The 19314-nt window shown below is 51.6% G+C and overlaps 8 protein-coding genes across 8 annotated transcripts; 5 read left to right on the top strand and 3 right to left on the bottom strand.

Annotated features, from left to right (window-relative positions):
- Positions 1 to 204: 204 nt before the first annotated feature.
- On the bottom strand, positions 205 to 3319 carry HMPREF1120_07246 (protein arginine N-methyltransferase 5; the record flags this gene model as incomplete). The annotated part of the gene is made up of 5 exons (XM_009161466.1): positions 205 to 480; positions 708 to 1040; positions 1219 to 2474; positions 2564 to 3170; positions 3221 to 3319. The coding sequence occupies 5 exons, from the start codon at positions 3317 to 3319 to the stop codon at positions 205 to 207; spliced, it is 2571 nt and encodes an 856-aa protein (XP_009159714.1).
- Positions 3320 to 3672: 353 nt separating this feature from the next.
- On the top strand, positions 3673 to 5783 carry HMPREF1120_07245 (30S ribosomal protein S5). Its single transcript, XM_009161465.1, has 2 exons — positions 3673 to 4829; positions 4892 to 5783. Exons 1-2 carry the CDS (start codon positions 3839 to 3841, stop codon positions 5107 to 5109), a joined length of 1209 nt encoding a protein of 402 aa, XP_009159713.1. The 5' UTR covers positions 3673 to 3838; the 3' UTR covers positions 5110 to 5783.
- Positions 5363 to 5928, bottom strand: HMPREF1120_07244 (uncharacterized protein; the record flags this gene model as incomplete). Its single annotated transcript, XM_009161464.1, has 2 exons — positions 5363 to 5548; positions 5794 to 5928. 2 exons carry the CDS (start codon positions 5926 to 5928, stop codon positions 5363 to 5365), a joined length of 321 nt encoding a protein of 106 aa, XP_009159712.1.
- Positions 5929 to 7532: 1604 nt separating this feature from the next.
- On the top strand, positions 7533 to 8644 carry HMPREF1120_07243 (uncharacterized protein; the record flags this gene model as incomplete). The annotated part of the gene is made up of 2 exons (XM_009161463.1): positions 7533 to 8229; positions 8271 to 8644. 2 exons carry the CDS (start codon positions 7533 to 7535, stop codon positions 8642 to 8644), a joined length of 1071 nt encoding a protein of 356 aa, XP_009159711.1.
- A 736-nt stretch (positions 8645 to 9380) lies between these two features.
- On the top strand, positions 9381 to 11605 carry HMPREF1120_07242 (uncharacterized protein; the record flags this gene model as incomplete). The annotated part of the gene is made up of 3 exons (XM_009161462.1): positions 9381 to 9410; positions 9466 to 11029; positions 11085 to 11605. 3 exons carry the CDS (start codon positions 9381 to 9383, stop codon positions 11603 to 11605), a joined length of 2115 nt encoding a protein of 704 aa, XP_009159710.1.
- Positions 11606 to 12689: 1084 nt separating this feature from the next.
- Positions 12690 to 14063, top strand: HMPREF1120_07241 (chitinase; the record flags this gene model as incomplete). The annotated part of the gene is made up of 2 exons (XM_009161461.1): positions 12690 to 13329; positions 13468 to 14063. 2 exons carry the CDS (start codon positions 12690 to 12692, stop codon positions 14061 to 14063), a joined length of 1236 nt encoding a protein of 411 aa, XP_009159709.1.
- Positions 14064 to 14487: 424 nt separating this feature from the next.
- On the top strand, positions 14488 to 17286 carry HMPREF1120_07240 (uncharacterized protein). The gene is made up of 2 exons (XM_009161460.1): positions 14488 to 14931; positions 15134 to 17286. The coding sequence occupies exons 1-2, from the start codon at positions 14598 to 14600 to the stop codon at positions 16555 to 16557; spliced, it is 1758 nt and encodes a 585-aa protein (XP_009159708.1). The 5' UTR covers positions 14488 to 14597; the 3' UTR covers positions 16558 to 17286.
- A 1-nt stretch (position 17287) lies between these two features.
- HMPREF1120_07239 (serine-type carboxypeptidase F) lies at positions 17288 to 18901 on the bottom strand (the record flags this gene model as incomplete). Its single annotated transcript, XM_009161459.1, has 5 exons — positions 17288 to 17615; positions 17684 to 18248; positions 18344 to 18467; positions 18532 to 18749; positions 18808 to 18901. 5 exons carry the CDS (start codon positions 18899 to 18901, stop codon positions 17288 to 17290), a joined length of 1329 nt encoding a protein of 442 aa, XP_009159707.1.
- Between the last annotated feature and the right edge of the window lie 413 nt (positions 18902 to 19314).

The following is a 19314-nucleotide window of genomic DNA, read 5'->3' as shown; positions in this document are numbered from 1 at the left end:
ACAGTACATGTATCTACTACTTAGTACGTGTGCTTCTTCTAGTACTGTAGGTAAGTAGCATGTACTAGTACAGCACAGTATACTACTACTACTACTAGTAAGTACTAGGTAGGTCTGTAGTAGGGAAAGAACCAACTCATCAGACAGACAGTCAAATCAGGATCAGATCGAATTATACTGTAGCAATTCAATTTTGGTAGTAAATCACATCAAACAAGCCTCCTTCTCTGACGAATGGAGCTCACTCCCGCCGATACGGATGCGACGGGGATTTCTTCCATTTCCAGCTTTTTTCGTTTGTTGGTGCGAGTGGGATTGCGAGTGGGATTGTGTTTGTGATTGTGACCCCGAGCCCTGGTCCGCCGAGATGGACTGAGGTAGAAATACATCGACAATCCATTCATACCACACTTTTCGATCGTCCGTCTTGCGCCACATGGTGATTGTCATTTCGGATTTGTCGGGGCAGAAGAGGGGGGTCTGTTGGTACAGAAGCTCGAGTCAGTCAACGGTCCAGAACGACTTGAATGTAACCGTAATCTACTTGGCTTGACTCGAGAATACGACCACAGATACTTTGCTCCGCTCGTAGGCATAAACCACTTCGCTTCGCTTGTGTACCTTCGCTCGTAGATATGATCTACTGCTCTCCGGCGTCGGGCTTCGCTCATCGTCATTCAGTACTCGCTTCGCTCGTAGTCACATACCTTTAATGGGAAATAAATCGGAAACCAACTGATCATCCCCTCACTCTTTGCGTCCATGGTATTCGGATTCGTGGACAATTCGACGCCCTTGTACAGCACGGTTTCAAAGTATCCTGCTATGCCGTGGCATGTGCCGCGGTTGGGGATGGGGAATGTCAACGTGCTGGTGCGGGCGTTGTGGGCGTTGGTTATGGATGGTACTGAGTTTGATAATTCAGAAGGAGAAGCTTGAGGTAAGGATGGGTTCGGATGCTGGAATGACCATGTTGTGCCGATGATGGGAGTTGGAGTCGGAGTCGGCGAGGACGACGACGCCGGAGATTGAGATTCAGACTGGGGAACTTGTGAGTGTGTATGGGCTTCGGAATATGGCGCCGGTGTGCCTGTGTTTGTCGAGGCCGTCGTTGAAGCTGACGCCGCCGAGGTCTGTCAAATACGGTGGTCAGTAAACCAAACCACTATGCCAGGGGAACAAGATATGGTGAGGCAAGATAGGGCAGGGAATATTCACCTCAGAGTTTGGAGTCGTGCTCAAATAATCAATCGCATTCAACATGACCACATATGGAATTTCCGCTGCGTTAGGGTTCGAACTGCTCATTCCGTGCTTGATGTCGGCGTGCAGCTTGGGAGCCGCAATCGGAGTGATGTGGGCCGTGTACGAGGCGGGGATGGAAATGCCGTGCACGGGATTCAACAGATGTTGCACGCCGTCCAGACATTCGGGCGATAGTTCGTTGTCTGCGAAGGATCCAAGAAGCTCCGAGATCAATATGTCGATTTTATATGGCGTCGGCGTTGCAGATGGGTTTTGGCTCGTGGCTAGGAGATAGGTCGAGTCTAGAGATGGTGAACCGGTGAATGTCGTTTGAACGGATAAAGATTGAGGTTCGCCGTCGTTCTTCTTTGCGACATCGTTATCGTCCTCGCCATCACCGTCAACATTAAAGACCCGACGAGCATGTTGGTGCGCATTGGCTGGTCTGATCGGCCCACGCCACGTCCTCATGTCGGATTTGACCAAATTGACTCGATGATTCCATGTCGTTTCATTATGCCGTTGCAGCAGCACAAACGCGTTGGGGTTCTTTTCCAATGCCCACATGTCGATTTCGACACCGACGTCCTCACTGGCCTTGAGGGCGCGAGTCACCAGTGGACCACGTCCGGCTCCCACGACGGCCACCACTACTCGTCCATCAGGGTTGGATGTCGGCTTGCCTTGTTCGATCCAGTCGTGTAGCGCGCGCGCAATGGCGCGCTCGTACCATGCATATTTGATTGGGTCTTTCTCAAACACTTCGTACGTGATGCTTTCCAGATTCACTGTTAGTGGCTGCAGTGGGGTTTGTAGGTAGTCCTGGTAGCCAGCTCCAAACCTGTCCAGTGCTGTTTGGACTGGTTGCTTTGTCTGCAGGTTGCGCATGTACGACAGATGAGGTGTTGGATCTTTCAATGGTCGACTGTTAGTATCTGCTGCTTCGGCGAGGGTGGGAAATCCGCCGGCGGAGCCTGGTGCCGAGACATTGGTCCCATTTCCATCTGTGGTCTGACCAGGGATCGGTCCGACGTCGCACAGCAGAACCCACGGAGCACTGCGGAGACGGATGAACCGGCTGATCAAGGCCTGGTGAGCTCGCGAGAGCACAGGGTAGCCTTTGGCGTTCTTGGAGAAGACTTTGGCGTCGAAAGTGAGTAATCGGACGGGTTCGGAATACCACCGTGACTGGATGGCAACTGGCGGGAGAAGCTTGGGAATTGATAAGGCTGAAGAAGAAAATCTGATTAGTACCAGGCAAAAAAGAAAGAAAAGACTTTGAAAGATGGCAATGTGACCGCAATTCTATTGTCCTTACCTACGCATAACCTAGAAGGATATTTACATATCGATCGGATCATGTCCCAAGCTTCCCAAGAACCAAACAAATCCAATCTTTTGGTTTCACCGTCGACTTGATCCAAGAATTCCGGCCGAGCAAATGGTGCCAGATCGCCCATCTCCTCGGTCTGGTCTTCCGAGTCGTCGATCATGGGCAGCCAGATGTACAGCTGCATATAAGGTCCTTGCGCCAATGCATCTTGGATAGCTCGCGCGTATTGCGCAAAGCCGCTCTCCGACACGCCTTGTCCGCGAAGACGAGGGCCAGGGATCAATGCGTACGTAATGCCACAGAAAGCAGCATAGGCGAGTTCCAGCTTCAAAACCTGACGAGACACATCGGCAATGATGGGGTCTGGAGAACTCAGGTCGATCCAGGAGCTGGTCACTCCAATGAGTTGACTGATGGATTCATCCGGGGTCAAGGGAGTATCGGCTGGGGTCAGAGAAGGAATGGTAACAGGGGAAGCATTCTTGGTTTTTGTAATGTCTTCTTCTGTATGAGTTGACAGAGTTGAAGAAAGTAGTGCCAGGACTCGAGATTGGAATTGTGGTGTTGTAATGGGACTTGTCAGCATGTCATACTACATGGTATCAGCGGCCGTGGCACGAGGTTTCCTTGTCAAATTCTTACATCGGCGGCGTGCGCATCTTGAATGGCCTCGACGGTTACTGGTATTGGTCTCCGGGGATCATGATGCCCAATGATGAAGCGAGGCTGTTGGTCGTCCATATTGTTTGAAGAGATCCTACTATACCCAGTCCACGTGGTTCCAAGGATCGAAATTATAATTGTTTCCGGTGATTCAGCTGCCCATGCTGAAAAGATACGGCTTTTATCCTCATGCGATCGGACTGGACAATATCAGCACCGCTGCACCAGGCTGAAGTCGACGATATTTCGGACGGACTACCAGGCAGGTATTTGGTGAGAAACGTGACCCTGGTAGAAGTTGTGAATGTCACGGTGCCCAAAAGCGGTCTAGCCATTTTTCTGCCAAGGTGATTTTATAGTGTTATGTTAAGCCATATTGGGATTAGTACCTAGGTACCGTCTAACATTGTATACTAGCACAATGAGTACTGCGCACACGTACTACTGCTCCGCTGTATCCTGAACTGCACCTTTTGCGGACTTCAATTGCAGTCAATTCGGAGCTCAATTGAAACGCGCAAGGGAATAAATATTTATTCTGCCGTTCAACGACGAAGGTCATCGTCGTGTCGCAGCCTGGGAGCTGCATCTGGCACGATGAGCATCTTTCGGCCGTCCGAGTGCGTGTTCTGTCTATTTTCGCGGTCTTCGCGCCCTGCCGCTGTTGTTCGCCGTCAATTTCACTCGTCTCCTGTTCACCAAAAGCGAAAACCTCGATATCCCAGCGTCAAATCCTCCAACAACCAGATAAACCTCGCACAGGCTGCGAAGCAATTCTCGGCGTCTCAAGATGGCGCGATTCCGCAACACTACTCTGCCGAGCAACGGGCCGCCATCGAGGCTGCCCAAAAGTTGATCGACACGGAGAAACTGGAGAAGCAAACCGGGATGCGGAAAGATCCATGGAAAATGAAATACTTTGACGACCTGACCAAGATCGATCCGGTGGTCGATAAACCCGTACGAGCGCCCTGGACAAACATCGACGATCAATCCCGATTAAAAACAGAGGAAGAATTGGAGGACGATTTGATCAAATTCATGAAAAAGATCCCCGAGCCCAAGCACGAAAATGACTACGATCCAGAACTGTGGGATAAGTTCGACCGAGATCTCAGGCTGACCGTTGGTCGCGAAGAGGCGGAGCGAAACCCGCGGACCGCCATGGCTCCCGACTTGCCCAACATCTCAAACAACCCTCGACCTAAGAAACAAACCAGGGGCGACGAGGTGGTGGAAATAGAGCCTCCCTCGCCGGCGCTGGTCAGATTAATGCAGATGACCGGGTACAGCCGGGAGCAAATCGCCCGGTTACGAGTCAAACGGGTCATCTCGCACTCTGTGACCAACCAGACCAGACTGGGCAAAATCCGCAAACAGTACGTTCTCTACGTGGCTGGGAATCAGAACGGATTGATTGGAATTGGGGAGGGCAAAGCAGTCGATCCCGAGGATGCTTCATTGCAAGCTCAATATCGTGCCATCCGCAACATGACGCCAATTCTGCGATATGAAAACCGCACCATCTTTGGCGACGTCAACGGCAAAGTGAGCGCTACAGAATTGGAGCTTTACTCCAGACCACCTGGTAAACACCTCCTCGTTCTTTTTCGCCTGTAGAGGGCTCGCTGGCTAACATTGTTGGTTTAGGTTTCGGACTCCGCTGCCAGCAGTACATCTATGAAATCTGCAAGTGTGCCGGTATTCATGATCTTGCTGCCAGAGTCACGCGTGCGCGCAACCCCATGAACACGGTCAAAGCGACCATCCAAGCCTTGTTGAGTCAGAAAGACCCGGAGGATATCGCGAGAGCTCGCGGTAAGAAATTGGTCGACGTTCGAAAAGTGTATTATGCTGGAGAGACATAGTGGTTGTACAGTAGAGTCCACGCCCTTATATTATAGAGGCGACCCAGGGAAGAGCCTGTTAGTGATGCTCAATCGAGTTTGTCGCCCTGTCCCGTTGATAGGTTCGTCCTTCGATCCATTGTTGGCGGCGGGTTGTGGCCTAGTAACGGAGTCGTCCCGGGCAGACATTTTTCGTGGTCGCGTTTGCACTTCATCAAGTCATGCTTTCGATTCTCCGAAACAACAAGGTCTCGCCGAGAGTCCGTTGGACGCATCAGATGTTACTGTCGTCGCCACCAAAGTCGTCCCCTTCCACTTGGCCCTGCTGCAGGACAATGCTGTAGACACTCGCCTTCATCAACGTATAGACGCTGGCGACCTTTCTTTCCAACAGCCGCAGACCCTCTGCTATCTCAAGCGTGATTGGTCCACTCGACAGCGATGCGAGAGTGGATGAGAGCTGGATGAGAGGACTGATTAGTCTACTGGGGGAGGGAGGAGAAAGCCATAGGCAACATAGGTAGACGGGGAAATATAGAAAAAAGTGTTGTGAGGACCACCATCGTGTTATGTATTAGCCAAGAAAGGGCACCCATTCGTGGTTTTTTATAAGGCATATCCTCCGAAAACAGGCTCCGGAGTGTAGAGAGTAGAGTTGTTGTAGAGGAGAGTAGAGAGAGAGCGCTGAATTAATCACCCACTTACTTCCTTCATGTTGTTCGCAAGCCTTTCATATTCGTCCAGCACTTCCTGCTCCAGCGGGGAAACGCCCGATGAGTCCTGGCCTGCTATGTCGAGCAGTGGATTCCTTGAGTCGGGGAAGGATGTGGTTTCTTCCATTGTCGTCGACCAGTGAGAATGCGGTATATGTGTTTTTATCAGGGTTGGAGCCGCATATTATGACACCTGCAAACTTGCACCGCGGTTGTTGGCAGGTCTTGCGGTCCTGGATAGAATTTATCTACTGTAAATGCTGGCGATTCAAACGGGGACTTCAACGCGGTGCAAAACATGCGTATCTGGTATGAATGTGTCACCGTACACAAATGGCAATTTTGCTACGGCGGAGTCGTGACCAGCTTTGCCGTAGTACTGCAGTGTATACCTAGGTATGGAGGAGCTTGTCCAGGCGTGATTCTCTCAGGTACATACCAGGTGTACCTAGTGACTTGATCTACTACAACACTGTAGTCGGATAAGAAAGGATTGCCAAATACTAGTGACACGAGTACTACTATGACCGGATCCCAACCGTGTTGATGGTATGCGAAGTAGCACTGCTTACAGTAAGTATACCTAAGTATGCAAAGTCAGCCTGAAATCCTACGGCTACTCTCTACCAGGTACTGCATGAATTTCCTCTACTACTGCAGTCAGCAGCAAATTGAATCCACAGATAATCAGCAGTGTTTAGTCCTCTTGGAATGCTGCAACATTGTAGGACAAGTTCTAGTTCTGTCGGCATGCAAAGAAAACACACAAGATACAGTTCGACACTCGAAGAGCCGGTGTCTCGATGATGCGTGCCTCATACTAGTAGCTGTACTGCCGTCAAAGCATTGCCCCCTGCATCGGTGACAGTTTCTGACGTGGTACAAGCAGACGTCGCCTCGCACAAAAAGGGATCTCATCGGCCAGGAACAGTGGAACAAACTGTAAGAGTGGAGTTGCACACCGCTGCGGCTGACGAGTCTGAGGCTGTGTTGGGTGCGGAGGAGAGAAGGGCAGCGAAGCCGGAAGCAAGGGATGGCATGGGCTGGACGCGACGGCGACAGTGAGACAGGTTACGCGAGGGCGAGTAAGCGAGACGACACGCAGTGAGTGGCGGCCGGAACAGGAGCTGATGGGTAACCGTGGGTCAGAATGTGAGACTTACTCGCATGAGGATGAGGAACAGGACCAGCAGAAGAACGTGAAGCCGATGTTGAGGACCACGATAGGGCCAGGAATAGAGCACGTTGTCGTGAATCTGTCAGGACACTACCACTTGTGACAAGCACTAGGTGACAAGTACGTTGTACTTCCGGGCGGCGTAGGGGCCCGTGGTGAAGCTGATGGCGCGGATAACGAAGCCTTTACTAGAGAGTCCTCAGGCCGGTGGATCGGGAATCGTGGATCGTGGATCCCTGGCGCCCCCTGAATCGGACACTCTGGCCTTTATTTAATTCCGCTGCCTGCTCCCCCTCGACTCGTCGACTTTCACTACTCTCAATTTCACCAAACCCCATAATAGTTATCCTTTTGCTACTAGTTGCCCGTTGATGATTGACCTCCACTCTCCTCTTAACGGTGCTGCCTGTTGACCATGCGGCCGCCTTGAGGATACGTGGTCAGTTGGGCCTCGTCATAAAGCAGACGAATTTCCCGCCTACACATACACAGACAATCTGTCATCTATTCTACATCCTCGACATCCACCCCTGGATTTGTCACGGCCCACAACCATGGCTTCTTCTCCCACAGTTGTCGATCCTGCGTCGCTGACCATGTCTGGATATCCTCAAAGCTATCCAACTCCCCCTCCTATGTCGGATGACAACGAATCCAGTCAGTCCAGTCAACCCGCACCAGAACAACCGCAGAGAAAGAAGCGCAAGGCGTGGGGTCAGCCTGTTCCAGAAATCAAACAGATCTTGCCTCCGCGAAAACGGGCCAAAACGGCCGAGGAGAAGGAGCAGCGCAAGAACGAGCGAATTCTTCGAAACCGGAGAGCCGCAGACAAATCCCGACAGCGCCAGAAGGCGGCGGTTGCCGAGTTGGAGGCCAGACAAGTCAGGATTGAGAGGGAGAATGCCGCTCTGCGAGACCTTCTAGCTCGATATCAGTCGAGGTTCGGCGTGCAGGCAGACTTCCCGCCATCCGTCACCGCCGAGCCTCCTTCCACCATCAACCTCGACGCCGATTCACCCTCTCTGGATCACAAGGTTGAATCAGCAGTACAAACACCATTCACTCCATCTTCTTACGACACCACTGATCTTGAATCAAACCACCCCACTCTTGTTCATTCCGACAGCATCACCCCTGTCAAACATGAATCCCCGGTCTTAGCACCACAGCTCAACTTGATCAACGAACACTCCGAGGCAGACAACGGCTCTGACTCGATGGCAACCTTCCAAAGCTTCCCCACCGTCTCCGGTATGACACAATATCCTGCTGAGATATTGTGTGACCTGCAGTGTCAGCCGGAGACGTGGGATATCAAGCTGCCGATGGCTCCCCTCAGTCAGCAGGCCAACCTTGGTCTCAGCTACCTCCTTCAAGTGTTCCAGACCTTGACGATATTTCAAACCTTCTCAACGACAACGCTCTTGCCGATCTGCAACCTCTTCCAGATTTTGGCTCAGCGATTGTCAATGACCTCGACGGAACAGGATTTCTCCAGCATCCTGACCAACTTCCCACTAATTCATTCTTTGATTTCGATGCCTTCGACACCGACCAGGCCAGCGGTCTTCCGCATGAAACTCCTGAGCAGACTACTTGCATGCAGCCCACACATGGCGCGCCTCTTACTGGCAGCGACAGACCGGGCTTTGCAGCAAGTGGTTAGCGAGGATGGCTTCGCTGAAGATCCTGACCGTCGATGGACATGGTCGAGTCTCATGACTATCAAGTGGGTTATCTTGAGGTTGGAACGAGAACACCGAAAGATTCGTCGTCAGGTCTGGACGAGACCGGAAGGCCTTCCGGATCTCAGGGTTATGGCTGGCGTTGATTGTGGTGCTGTAGCCAGGAGTTCCCATCTCTGGCAAGGGCAAGGACAAGGACATGGACATGGGATGAATACGGATACAAAATGTACGATTACCAGAGATGATGGTTGGGTGGCCGCACAGGAGGTCCACTAAATTGGCCATATTTGATACTGTAGATGAACAGAACAATCAAAAGGGGTTCGATCTATTGGACTTGTTCTTTATCTTTGCTACCGTAATGTGACCTGAGTACCCAGTTTGCTTTTGGCATATCAGGTAGGTCTTTGATAGCTACAGTACCTCCAAGTACCTGGAGGGAAGCTGAGATATATGTATAAAGAAAAGCAGCTTGAGGGCCAGCTGGACTCGTATCATCACGATGCCGGCAGGGCTTCAAGGTACAGCACTGTCCAGCACTGGGGATGATAGAGGTGCCATGATCACATGACCAGTCACGTGGCACTTGGCAGAATTGTGCCAGTGTCGCGCTGATCGAGTCGAACGTGGAACGCGACGCCGAAGCAGCGGCAGCGCAAAACCGACCTGCAAGCCCGAGATCAATCGCGCAGAGTGTTGCGCAACGACACTAGAATGCCGCCGTTCAAGGATGAGCATGTGCTCGTGAGTGCCCGTGGGTTTTACCTGCTCGACGTGCATTAACCAGTTGAATATTTAGATCATTGCGCCCGGGTCGCAAATCACGGCGGCACAACTTGGGTTGCCCGAGTCCTTCACTCCTCCGCGATACCGCTTTCCTACTCGCATGTTCCCGGGGAGCAAGCCTGATGAATGGGAGCCGGTCAAGATTCGACCCAAGACTACAACCATACCACGACCTGCAGAACAGTCCAACAATGCGACTTCAAACAATGCAACAACCACCAAAGTCGAGCAAGCCGATGAACAAAAGCCGGCCGACGACGTGTCCAAGCCCGACCCAGTCCCAACAGAGCAGGCCCCTTCTGAAGATGTGGAGATGAAAGAAGCGCCCGCAGCAGAAGAAAAACCGACAGTCGATGCGAGCACAGCGGAAGCTGCACCGGCACCTTCTGGTGATGCGCAACAACAAGAACAACAACCCCAACAAGATGGTGCCCAAGAGGCAGAAGAAGAGACGGTAGAGACCTTCGAGGACGACCTTTGGTCCACTGAAGGTGCTGTGTATCCTATTCGAGAGGGCCGGATCGAAAATTGGTCCTGCTTTTTCGCACTCCTGTCACATATCTACAACATGATGTCTCCTCCTTTCCACATGCCGGTGTTATTTGTCGCCCAGCCATGTTGGACAAGTCGAGACAAAGAGATGATTACGCAATTTGTGTTTGAAAACTGGAAGATTCCGGCCTTTTGTCTCATGGACGCTGCCTTGACGGCTTGCTACGCTTACGGTGTGCCGACCGCATTGGTTCTTGATGTCGGGCACGGGAAATGCGACGTGACGGCGGTCACCGACTTCCAAGTCAACGATATCGGTCGTGGCGTCGCCATTCCAGGATGTGGCGGGGAAGCGATGACCAAGAGACTGCACCAGGTATTGGAGAGTCAAGGGTTTACGGAAGAGATGGCCGAACAGTTGAAAAGAAGCCCTATCTGTGAACTCCTGCCCATTGGAGCAGGATATCCCAAAGCTGCGCCCAGTGGTGCAGTTGCTGCTCCGAACCCTGCTGCGGCCGCCTCTACGGGAGCCCTGGATTCGGGCGTCAATGCCAAAGATGTGGACGGGCTGCGACCTGGTCAAGCGCCTAGAGGTCCGGGACTGGGCACGGTGGTCGGTGAGGAGGGTGCCGACGGAAATGATGAGGAGAATGAGGGCGTGCTAGATGTCGCCGCCATCGTTGCCCGGGACAATGCTGCCGAATTAATTGCGAAGCGTGAGAAGGAGAAGGCTGAAAAGGCTGCAGCAAAGAAAGGAGGTGCAGCGGAAGGCCCCAAGACCATCCGCCTCAGGAACTCGGAGAGAGAGCGGGCGTCGTTCACATATGTCGAATTCCTTCCAATCGAGGATTCGGAGTCAGCGCCGGCCGATGGGGACGAACAGAAAAGTCGAAAACGAAAACGCGAGATTGAGGTAGGCGTGGAACGATTCATGGCTGCGACACCGCCCCCTGGTATTGGAGAGGGCGTGCTTGATATTATTGCAGAAGCCATCCATCATACTGTGCTGAGCGTGCCTGACATGGCTCTGAGATCGACGTTGTGGGAGAACTTTATTTTTCTGGGGAATGGAAGCCGAATCAGAGGTGAGTTTTACTTTGGGTCTCTTTGTTGGCGTGTCCTGACTAATATTTCCTGCAGGCTTTACTTCTGCATTACTGTCCGTTCTCCATGCCAGATACGTGCTGTCGCCTTCGACCGCGACCATATTCACATCTGAGCTTCCTTCGAATTTCACCACTCCTGTGGCCACGCCTGGCACGAACACACCGATTCCAAGGCAAGGGGGCCAACCTGCTCTCCACCAAGGCGGCCACGGGGTCAATCCGCTACTGGTGGCAGCCACGAAGAACATGATGCAACCAAATCAGCATCTACAACCACCCGGCGCACAGTCCGGGCTTGTTTCGGATCCAGGCTTACACCACACGCATCGGGGCTTCAGCCAGACTCCGACGACAATCAAGTTGGTCAAGGCACCAGATTACTTTCCCGAGTGGAAGGATCCCAGCGTGCATGGCATGGAGGAGGCCGGGTTTTTGGGTGCGCAGGTGGCTGCCAAAGTCGTGTTTATTGTGGACCAAGGCAATAGTAAAGGATTCTTGACTAGGAGTGAGTATAACGAACTAGGGCCGACGGGCATCCACGACTGCGCTATATAGGATTGAGATTCGGATCTTGCCAAACGACTTGATACCTGCTTCATCGACCGACATGAGATCAGGCTCGGTTGTCCTGTTTTACCTTTCACTCCACCACACAGACCGCCGGTCCGTTAAGGTACCTTATCCTTGATACGGATGCAGCACAATTACCACAATACAGAACAGCATAGCGGTTGCGATTAGAAAGTTCTCCACTACTATCAGCATTTGCATTGACATCGACATCGGCATGGACATCTGTTTTAGAGTCCAAGCGCAAGGTCATGTTCGAGAAGCGCGGCACATTCGAAAACCAAGGGGAAATTGTACCCTTGCTGGAGTCAGAGTGAGAATGAGAGTTCGAGGACAAAATGCAGTACTAGTATTTTTCCTTCTGGTGCTCATTGATATTGGAATGGACTCCAAACAAAAAGGCGTCATCATACTCGAGTCCCAGCCTGGCGAGTTGATCATTTTCACCCAGTTGTCTGTTTCCGGGTTGCTGGAATTGAGCTCTACCACACATCAAGAGCGTACAACCATTGTACCAACTAACGCTGCCAGTGTTGCGATGTTACCGTGTTCCTGATGCCAGTGAGTCGATTGGTGCAGTGCAGTTCGAAGCAATTATGTCTGTGTCTGTGCGTCTCCAGTGGTCCGTGCTGTGGTGGCAGTACAACTGTACAGTACTAGCACCGCCGTTCAACCGCCACCGCAACGGCCCAATAGTCACCTTCGCACTGACCACCCGTTGAACACGAACACTTCAAGTTGGAGACCAGGACCCTGGTGTCATCAACACCTGGGTGAATATTGGATTTCTGTGGATCAAATCGTTTTAACTAGTAGGTGCCGAATGGAGTTACAAGATGACGAGGATGACGACGGGTTGGCAACTTGACCACCACAGGTGTTCTAGACAAAGAAGGCGAAGTTCCGACAGTACTCACTGCGTTATGAAACCATGAGAAAGAATCAAACATACAGTCCTTGATCGTTTTCTTGTCGCTTTGATCTTGGATTTTAAACTGACCGGGCCGACAACAAACTGATCCTGTCGAGTCTTTTATCTATGTGATTGTTGTTATTCGCTCAGCCCACCATGATCGAGTCTTTCCGGCGGCCGTCGTCGCCATTATGCCCATTTCTTTTGATATTGTTGGTGTTGGTGGCATTGTGTGATGGCGCCGCCGTCGTTGCTGGCAGTGGCATCGATCGTCGAAGTCCAGCAACAGAAGCAGACACGTCGTCAACATACACATTCAATCCTCTCGCCACCAACCTCAACATAGTCTACTACGGCCAAAGCAACATCACCGCCGACGTCTCGCTCGACCAAATCTGCGCCGACGACTCCGTCGACGTGGTTATTCTGGGATTCATCAGACAATTTTACGGTAGTGGTGGCAAAAACAACAAATCCATCAACATCACTCTAGATTTTGCCGGAGACTTATGCTCGTCCACTGCATCTTCTGCACAGGTCGAGGCCGGTCAGCCGGGGTTGCTTGACTGTGTTTCGACCGGGTTCGCGGATCGAATTGCGTCGTGTCAGACAAAAGGGAAAAAAGTGCTGATTAGTGCCGGGTCAGCCAGTGGGGATCTGTATATCCCGTCAAAGAAGGATGCTGGGAAATTGGCGACCATGCTGTGGAATTTGTTTTTGGGTGGGACGAGTGATGGCAAGACCAAGGATTTGAGGCCGTTTGGGATGGATGTGGTTTTGGATGGGTTTGATTTGGGTGAGTGAACAATACCTCTCAGTGCCAATTGCAGTGACTGTGACCACGCAAAAAAAGCTGGATATGATGATATGTTCCCTTGTTTTCATTTGTACCGACGAGAGGTGTAAGTGTACTATACTAACAGGAAGTTCAAAGATAATGAAAACGCCACAAACGCCAAATACCTCCCCAACCTCATCTCCTCACTGCGCAAAAAGATGAAAAAGGACAAGGCCAAACCAAAAAGACAATACTACGTCAGCGCGGCGCCGATATGCGCCTTGGAGTCGTCGTCCTCATCCGATCAAGAGATCCCCGTGTCGAAACTTATTAACGATATCGACTTTTGGAACGTGCAGTTCTACAATGCGCAGGCGTGTCAAGTGGGGAGTTGCGACGGGTTCACGAGCTCGTTGAAGCAGTGGTCGGAGGTATTGTTGAATGGACGAAAAGTGAAATGTGAGGGTTCAACTTGTACGGTTCCAAAGGGCAAATTCAACACTATCGATAATGGAATCACGTATCCGAGACTGTTGATTGGGTCACGGTCGTTTTATACCGGTGTCGAGAATAGAGGGTATGTCGATCCACAGACTTATAGTGATATATTGAAGGATGATGTTAAGACGTTGGATCTGCCGAATTTGGCGGGTGCTATGTGGTGGGATGGGACGTATTTGGAACAAAACAAGGAGGAGGTGGAGGGGTTGGGGAATGTTACTTTTGCGGAGGTTGTTAGGGAGGTTTTGTGAAGTGAAATGTAAGAATGGAATACTGATAGAGAGTGTATGTGATATAGAGATAGAGTAGGAAGAGAAAGGGAGTTGGGTCTAGACTACTGATTGATCGATATCTGGGTATATAAATAATGTGCTGCAGTCCGTGTTGCCGGTCGGTAGCGACAGATGATAACTGGGAGGATGATGATGGTTCGGCTGCTGGCAATGCAAGTACAATACTGGTGCCTTTCAAATCGTTATTGGAAAAGCAATTCCATGCGATGATACCCAGGATATCAACTGTTTTCAATGAAGTAGTTTTCACCCCTAGTACTAGCATTGAGGCGAGGCTCAGTTGTTCGGAGTCCAGATAAAGTCCCGAGATCGAGGTTCAAGTTGCCGGGCCGGGAAAAGCACCGACGCCGCCAATGACTTTGGTGTTCGTGGGGCCGCCATCGGCGTTCGTCCGACGGGTATATCAACACATCATTGATCTCTCTGACCATCACAATGCTTTCTTGATCCCGGGATGAGGAGGGAGATCCAGCAGTAGACGTACCGTACGCCATGTCGCTGATTCTGGAGACGTGGTCGCAGAGGGTGTCTGTATCTGCGACCAAGAGTACCTGCAACTTGAAGTCGGCAACAGGAACATTGGTCGTGGTGACGGCACTTTCAAGTCGGCGGCCGAGACGAACACCGGCTCACTGGCAGCAGCAGAGGCGGAAGTTCTGCGCCAGTGCGAGTCTCAAGGAAGCACGTGTTCCTTTCCAACAGTCTCAGTCTGAGGTCAGACATCGAAGTGCGTCCAAGGTCTATGCGAGCGCCGACGACGCCATTGCAGACCTCAAGGATGGCACGACCATTTTGAGCTCCGGGTTTGGACTTTGCGGAGTAGCTGGTGAGTTTTATACAAGAATGCCTACAGTTGTCTTGCTTGTCTTGTTCTGGGTGCTGCTGTGTCTGGGGGAGGACATATCCTCAAATCATGCATGTTGCTGGTTTCAATATTCTTTCCTTGACCACCATGGAGAGAAGAGAAAAAAAAAAGGAAAAAGGACGAGCGCAATATCATATCTCTTGACTAACACAAATCCAACTAGAAACACTCATCGACGCAATCCGCCGCAAAGGAACGCGCAACCTAACAGTGGTATCCAACAACGCCGGCGCCGGCGAATACGGACTCGCGAAACTCACCTCCAACGGCCAGATTTCACGCATGGTAGTCTCATTCATCGGAAACAACAAATCCCTCGGCAAACAATACCACGACGGCCAGGTCGCAATCGAACTATGTCCACAAGGCACAATAGCCGAACGCCTCCGTGCAGCAGGAGCCGGGATCCCAGCCTTTTTCACCGCCACGGGAGCACGCACTTTAATTGAAACAGGCGGGATCCCGATCCGATTAGGGCCCAAGGATCCACAGACTGGAAAACACGAAGTCATCGAGCCTGGAAGGCCCCGTGAGACGAGAGTCTTTGACGGCCGCACGTATCTGATGGAAACAGCTCTAAAAGGTGATGTGGCTATCGTTCGAGCATGGAAGGCCGACGAGGCCGGCAACTGCATCTTCCGCACCACCACGAAAGCATACGGCGTATTGATGCCCAAGGCGGCCAAGCTGGCCATTGTCGAAGCCGAAAACATTGTCCCTGTGGGCTCTTTGGATCCTGACCAGGTCGACTTGCCTGGTATATATATCGACCGTATCTGTCCTGCAACTTCGGAGAAACATATTGAGAAACTTGTTCTGGCGCCATCGTCCAACAAATCATCTTCGGCGGCCGGAAGCGGTAGTAGCAGCGGCAGTGGAGGTGGAAATGGTGGTAACAATCAAGGTCAAGATCAAGAAACCATCAAACGCAACCGCATCGCAAAACGCGCAGCCAAAGAATTCAAAGACGGATACTACGTCAACCTCGGCGTGGGGATTCCGACTCTGGCAACCTCGTTCCTCCCGCCCGACACAAAAGTCTGGCTCCAGTCCGAAAACGGAATCATCGGAATGGGTCCATACCCTGAGTCCCGCGAGGCCGCGGATCCAGATACAGTCAACGCGGGCAAAGAGACAGTCACGTTACTTCCTGGAGCGTCCACGTTCGACAGCGCCGAGTCGTTCGGCATGATCCGCGGCGGACATGTTGATGTGTCGCTCCTGGGTGCTCTGCAGGTTTCGGCGACCGGTGATCTGGCGAATTATATTATTCCTGGAAAAGCGTTCAATGGGATGGGTGGTGCTATGGACCTCGTTAGTAATCCGGATAAGACGAAGATTATCGTCTGTACGTACCATACCGATAAGGATGGTCGGAGCAAGATTGTTGATCAGTGCGATTTGCCCCTAACGGGTAAGGGGGTGGTTAGTACGATTATTACGGACCTTGCGGTTTTTCAGGTCGATAGGGTCGGTGGGAAGGGGTTGTTGCTGACGGAGACGGCGGAGGGGGTTAGTGTTGATCAGGTCAGGGAGAAGACGAGTGCGAAGTTTACTGTTGCGGAGGATCTGGGGGTTATGGATTAGATGGGGGAGGGAGGAAAGGTTACTAGACAAGGATGTCATGTCCTGCTGGCTGATGTGTTGTTGGTGAGAGAGGGCTGGGTTTGGTTTGCGTACATTGTGCAGAGGCGGCGCTGATGCATTCGTGGGTCATGGTGACATGCTATGCTCTGCTTGTTGTCGTTTTGGACAGGGTTTTGCCAAAGGCCTTAAAGTTTTGAGTTGGATTCTCCGGGACATATTCCAAGTCTTGTTCATGTGACGTCCCCAGTCTCTCTGTTTGTTCGAGGGCGTGGTTGTGATCGTGCTTGTCACCGTCAACGAAAGATACCAATCCGTTTCCACCAGAGAAAGATGTGCACACATATCTCGCCTCGAGCACACCACATATATCGAAGCTGGATGCATAGTGCAGCGCAGCGTTCGGCCACGCATGGGGCTCGTTCTGCGCCATACATACATAGCCTTGGCTATAAAAGTCCATTCGAGTCCATTTCCTCAGAAACGAAAGGATGTTGTGGTTCCTATTCCCAGCCTGGCTGACTTGAACGAAAAAGGAGTCAAGGAACGCAAATGGTTTTTGTATTAGTCCTACCCCTTGTCCATCAAGGCGATGCCATATCAGTACCTACCACCTACCGCTACCCTGTTCAGCCAAAGTCACAACACTTAATACTTATTATGCCCAACATGACGGCCGTCTTCCATGGTTCACTTACTCCTTCACTGCGAATTTGCATTGCACTCTCAATCTTCACAAGGAATCAATCCTCCCCAACAACCACTGCAAATGGCGATAACTGCTCCTCGGCTGAAACTGCGGCTGCATATGCCCACTCAAATACGTCTCAGCCCACATTAGACCTCTCTCAAAATGCTGCACGCCCATGATCCCCTGATAGGCATCGAATCCACCAAAGCCATTCTCCTCAAAGACGTCCTGATACATCAAGTCCGGCAACTTGATGACAATAGGCGTGTTTGGGGTTGACTGGAACCCCAATTGCCCATTCCAAGTCATGTTCTGGATAGCAAGCATTGTACCGTTGGTAAGCAGATCGAGATCGAGAGCGCCGTTGGACCTAGACAGCACAAAAACAAGTATATTAGCCTAACCACACAGTTTTAAACTAGGACAGGGCCATCTTACACCAAGACTCGGTTCGTGGCTTCAATGACCCTCGGCAACACCCGCTGAATCGGATCGGGACTCGTGTCGTTCTCGTTTTCCGGTCCACCGCCGTTTGTGCCGATGAACACGGGACCTTTGCACAATTGCCACTCTGTGTCAAGGGGTGCATGGATGGCCTTTTTGACGTCCGTGCGGTTGAAGTAGGGAGGTAAACCGGGGTACGAGTAAACAATGTCGCTGGGATAGCCTAGCGGATCGGACAGTAATGGACATTGCAGGTTGGGCTCGTATACGTTGAAACAGGGGTTGACTCCGTAGGCGTTGTCGTAGACAGTAGTCCAGAGGTCGCAGTCCGGGTTGGCCGTGTTGTTTAAGTACAGAGGTGGTTGGGTGCCGTTGGGTGGGAATTGGATGTAATCTTGTCGGTATTGGGCCCATCCGCACTGCTTGTCGCGGTCGGCGAGGGTTGTGAGGAATGATTCGTTGAAGCCGAGGATGTTGTTGTTTTGCTCCACGTACGGGTAAACTGCTATCGCGTTGCCGGCTGCGAAGGATCCAATGCAGGGGTCGTAAACTAGGGCACCTGTACAAGAAGAGGAGAGCAAGGTACATAGTTAGCCTGTGATTCAGATACTGCTACGCCTGGAAGTGTTGACTGTGCTCATGGCATGTACGCACCAGAAAGATTAAAGTGGGTCTTGTCGTTCTGGTCAAGAATGGCATTTGCAACGTAGGGGACGTAGCGTCCTGCATATGACTCGCCGGTGACGTAGATCTTGTAGTTGCTGATGTTGAAGATGGTCTATGAGAATGTCAATTTTAAGGCACCATGTCACCAGTTGAGATCGAGGAGAAAAGAATCTTACTTGGAAGTTCTTGAAGAATTGAATGAATTCGGCAGCTGGGTCTTCTTCGTTGGTGGCGGTGGGCGTTCCAGGAGAAAAGCCCACCCCCACGGGATATTCCACCCACAGCATGTTTGTCAGGTTGACCCACGAGTATGGGTTGATCTGCGGAGAATACTGGCCCCAGGCCCATTGGATCCGACCGTTCTCTTGGAGAAATCCTTCGAGGGAGCTGCAGCCTGAGCGATATGGTCAGCTAGCCAATCCTTATGGGAACTTTGAGCGACACTTTCTCACCCGGTCCGCCATTAAACCAGATCGTGATCTCGTCTACTGGGTCTCCGACCGTCGGCTGGAAGACGAAGAACAAGCCGCGGCTGTCGTCAGACATGTTAAGTGGTATGATGCCGCTATACATCTCTGTCATGTAGCTCTGAGGTATGTCCGGCAGGGACTCGACAAAGTATTCTGCTCCAAGATGCGGTCAGGAGGGGTTTTTTTCTTCTTCTTGAAACCACATCATAGGACAAGATCGAATCAACAACCAAACTCGCACTCACTTGCAGTGTCATTGGTGTAGTACCGCCTTTGGTCAGCCTGGGCACTGACAGCGTCGTGTAGACGCCTGGCCTGTAAATCTTCAAGTGCTTGAGGCGTGAACCCTCTCCTCCGAGCAACATCGCTGTAACCAGCGGATGTTATACCTAACAGGAGACTGCTGATAAGCAGGACTTTGTTCGAGATGTTGAGCTTCATTTTGAACTTGTCGGCGACAGCTCTGGGAGGAAAGGAAGCCAAAGTCAA

The sequence above is a fragment of the Exophiala dermatitidis genome (assembly GCF_000230625.1).
Source record: "Exophiala dermatitidis NIH/UT8656 unplaced genomic scaffold supercont1.6, whole genome shotgun sequence".
In the NCBI taxonomy this organism is placed as follows: Eukaryota; Fungi; Ascomycota; class Eurotiomycetes; order Chaetothyriales; family Herpotrichiellaceae; genus Exophiala; species Exophiala dermatitidis.
Note: the sequence above shows the minus strand (reverse complement) of the source record. Positions and strands in the feature narration are given on the sequence as shown.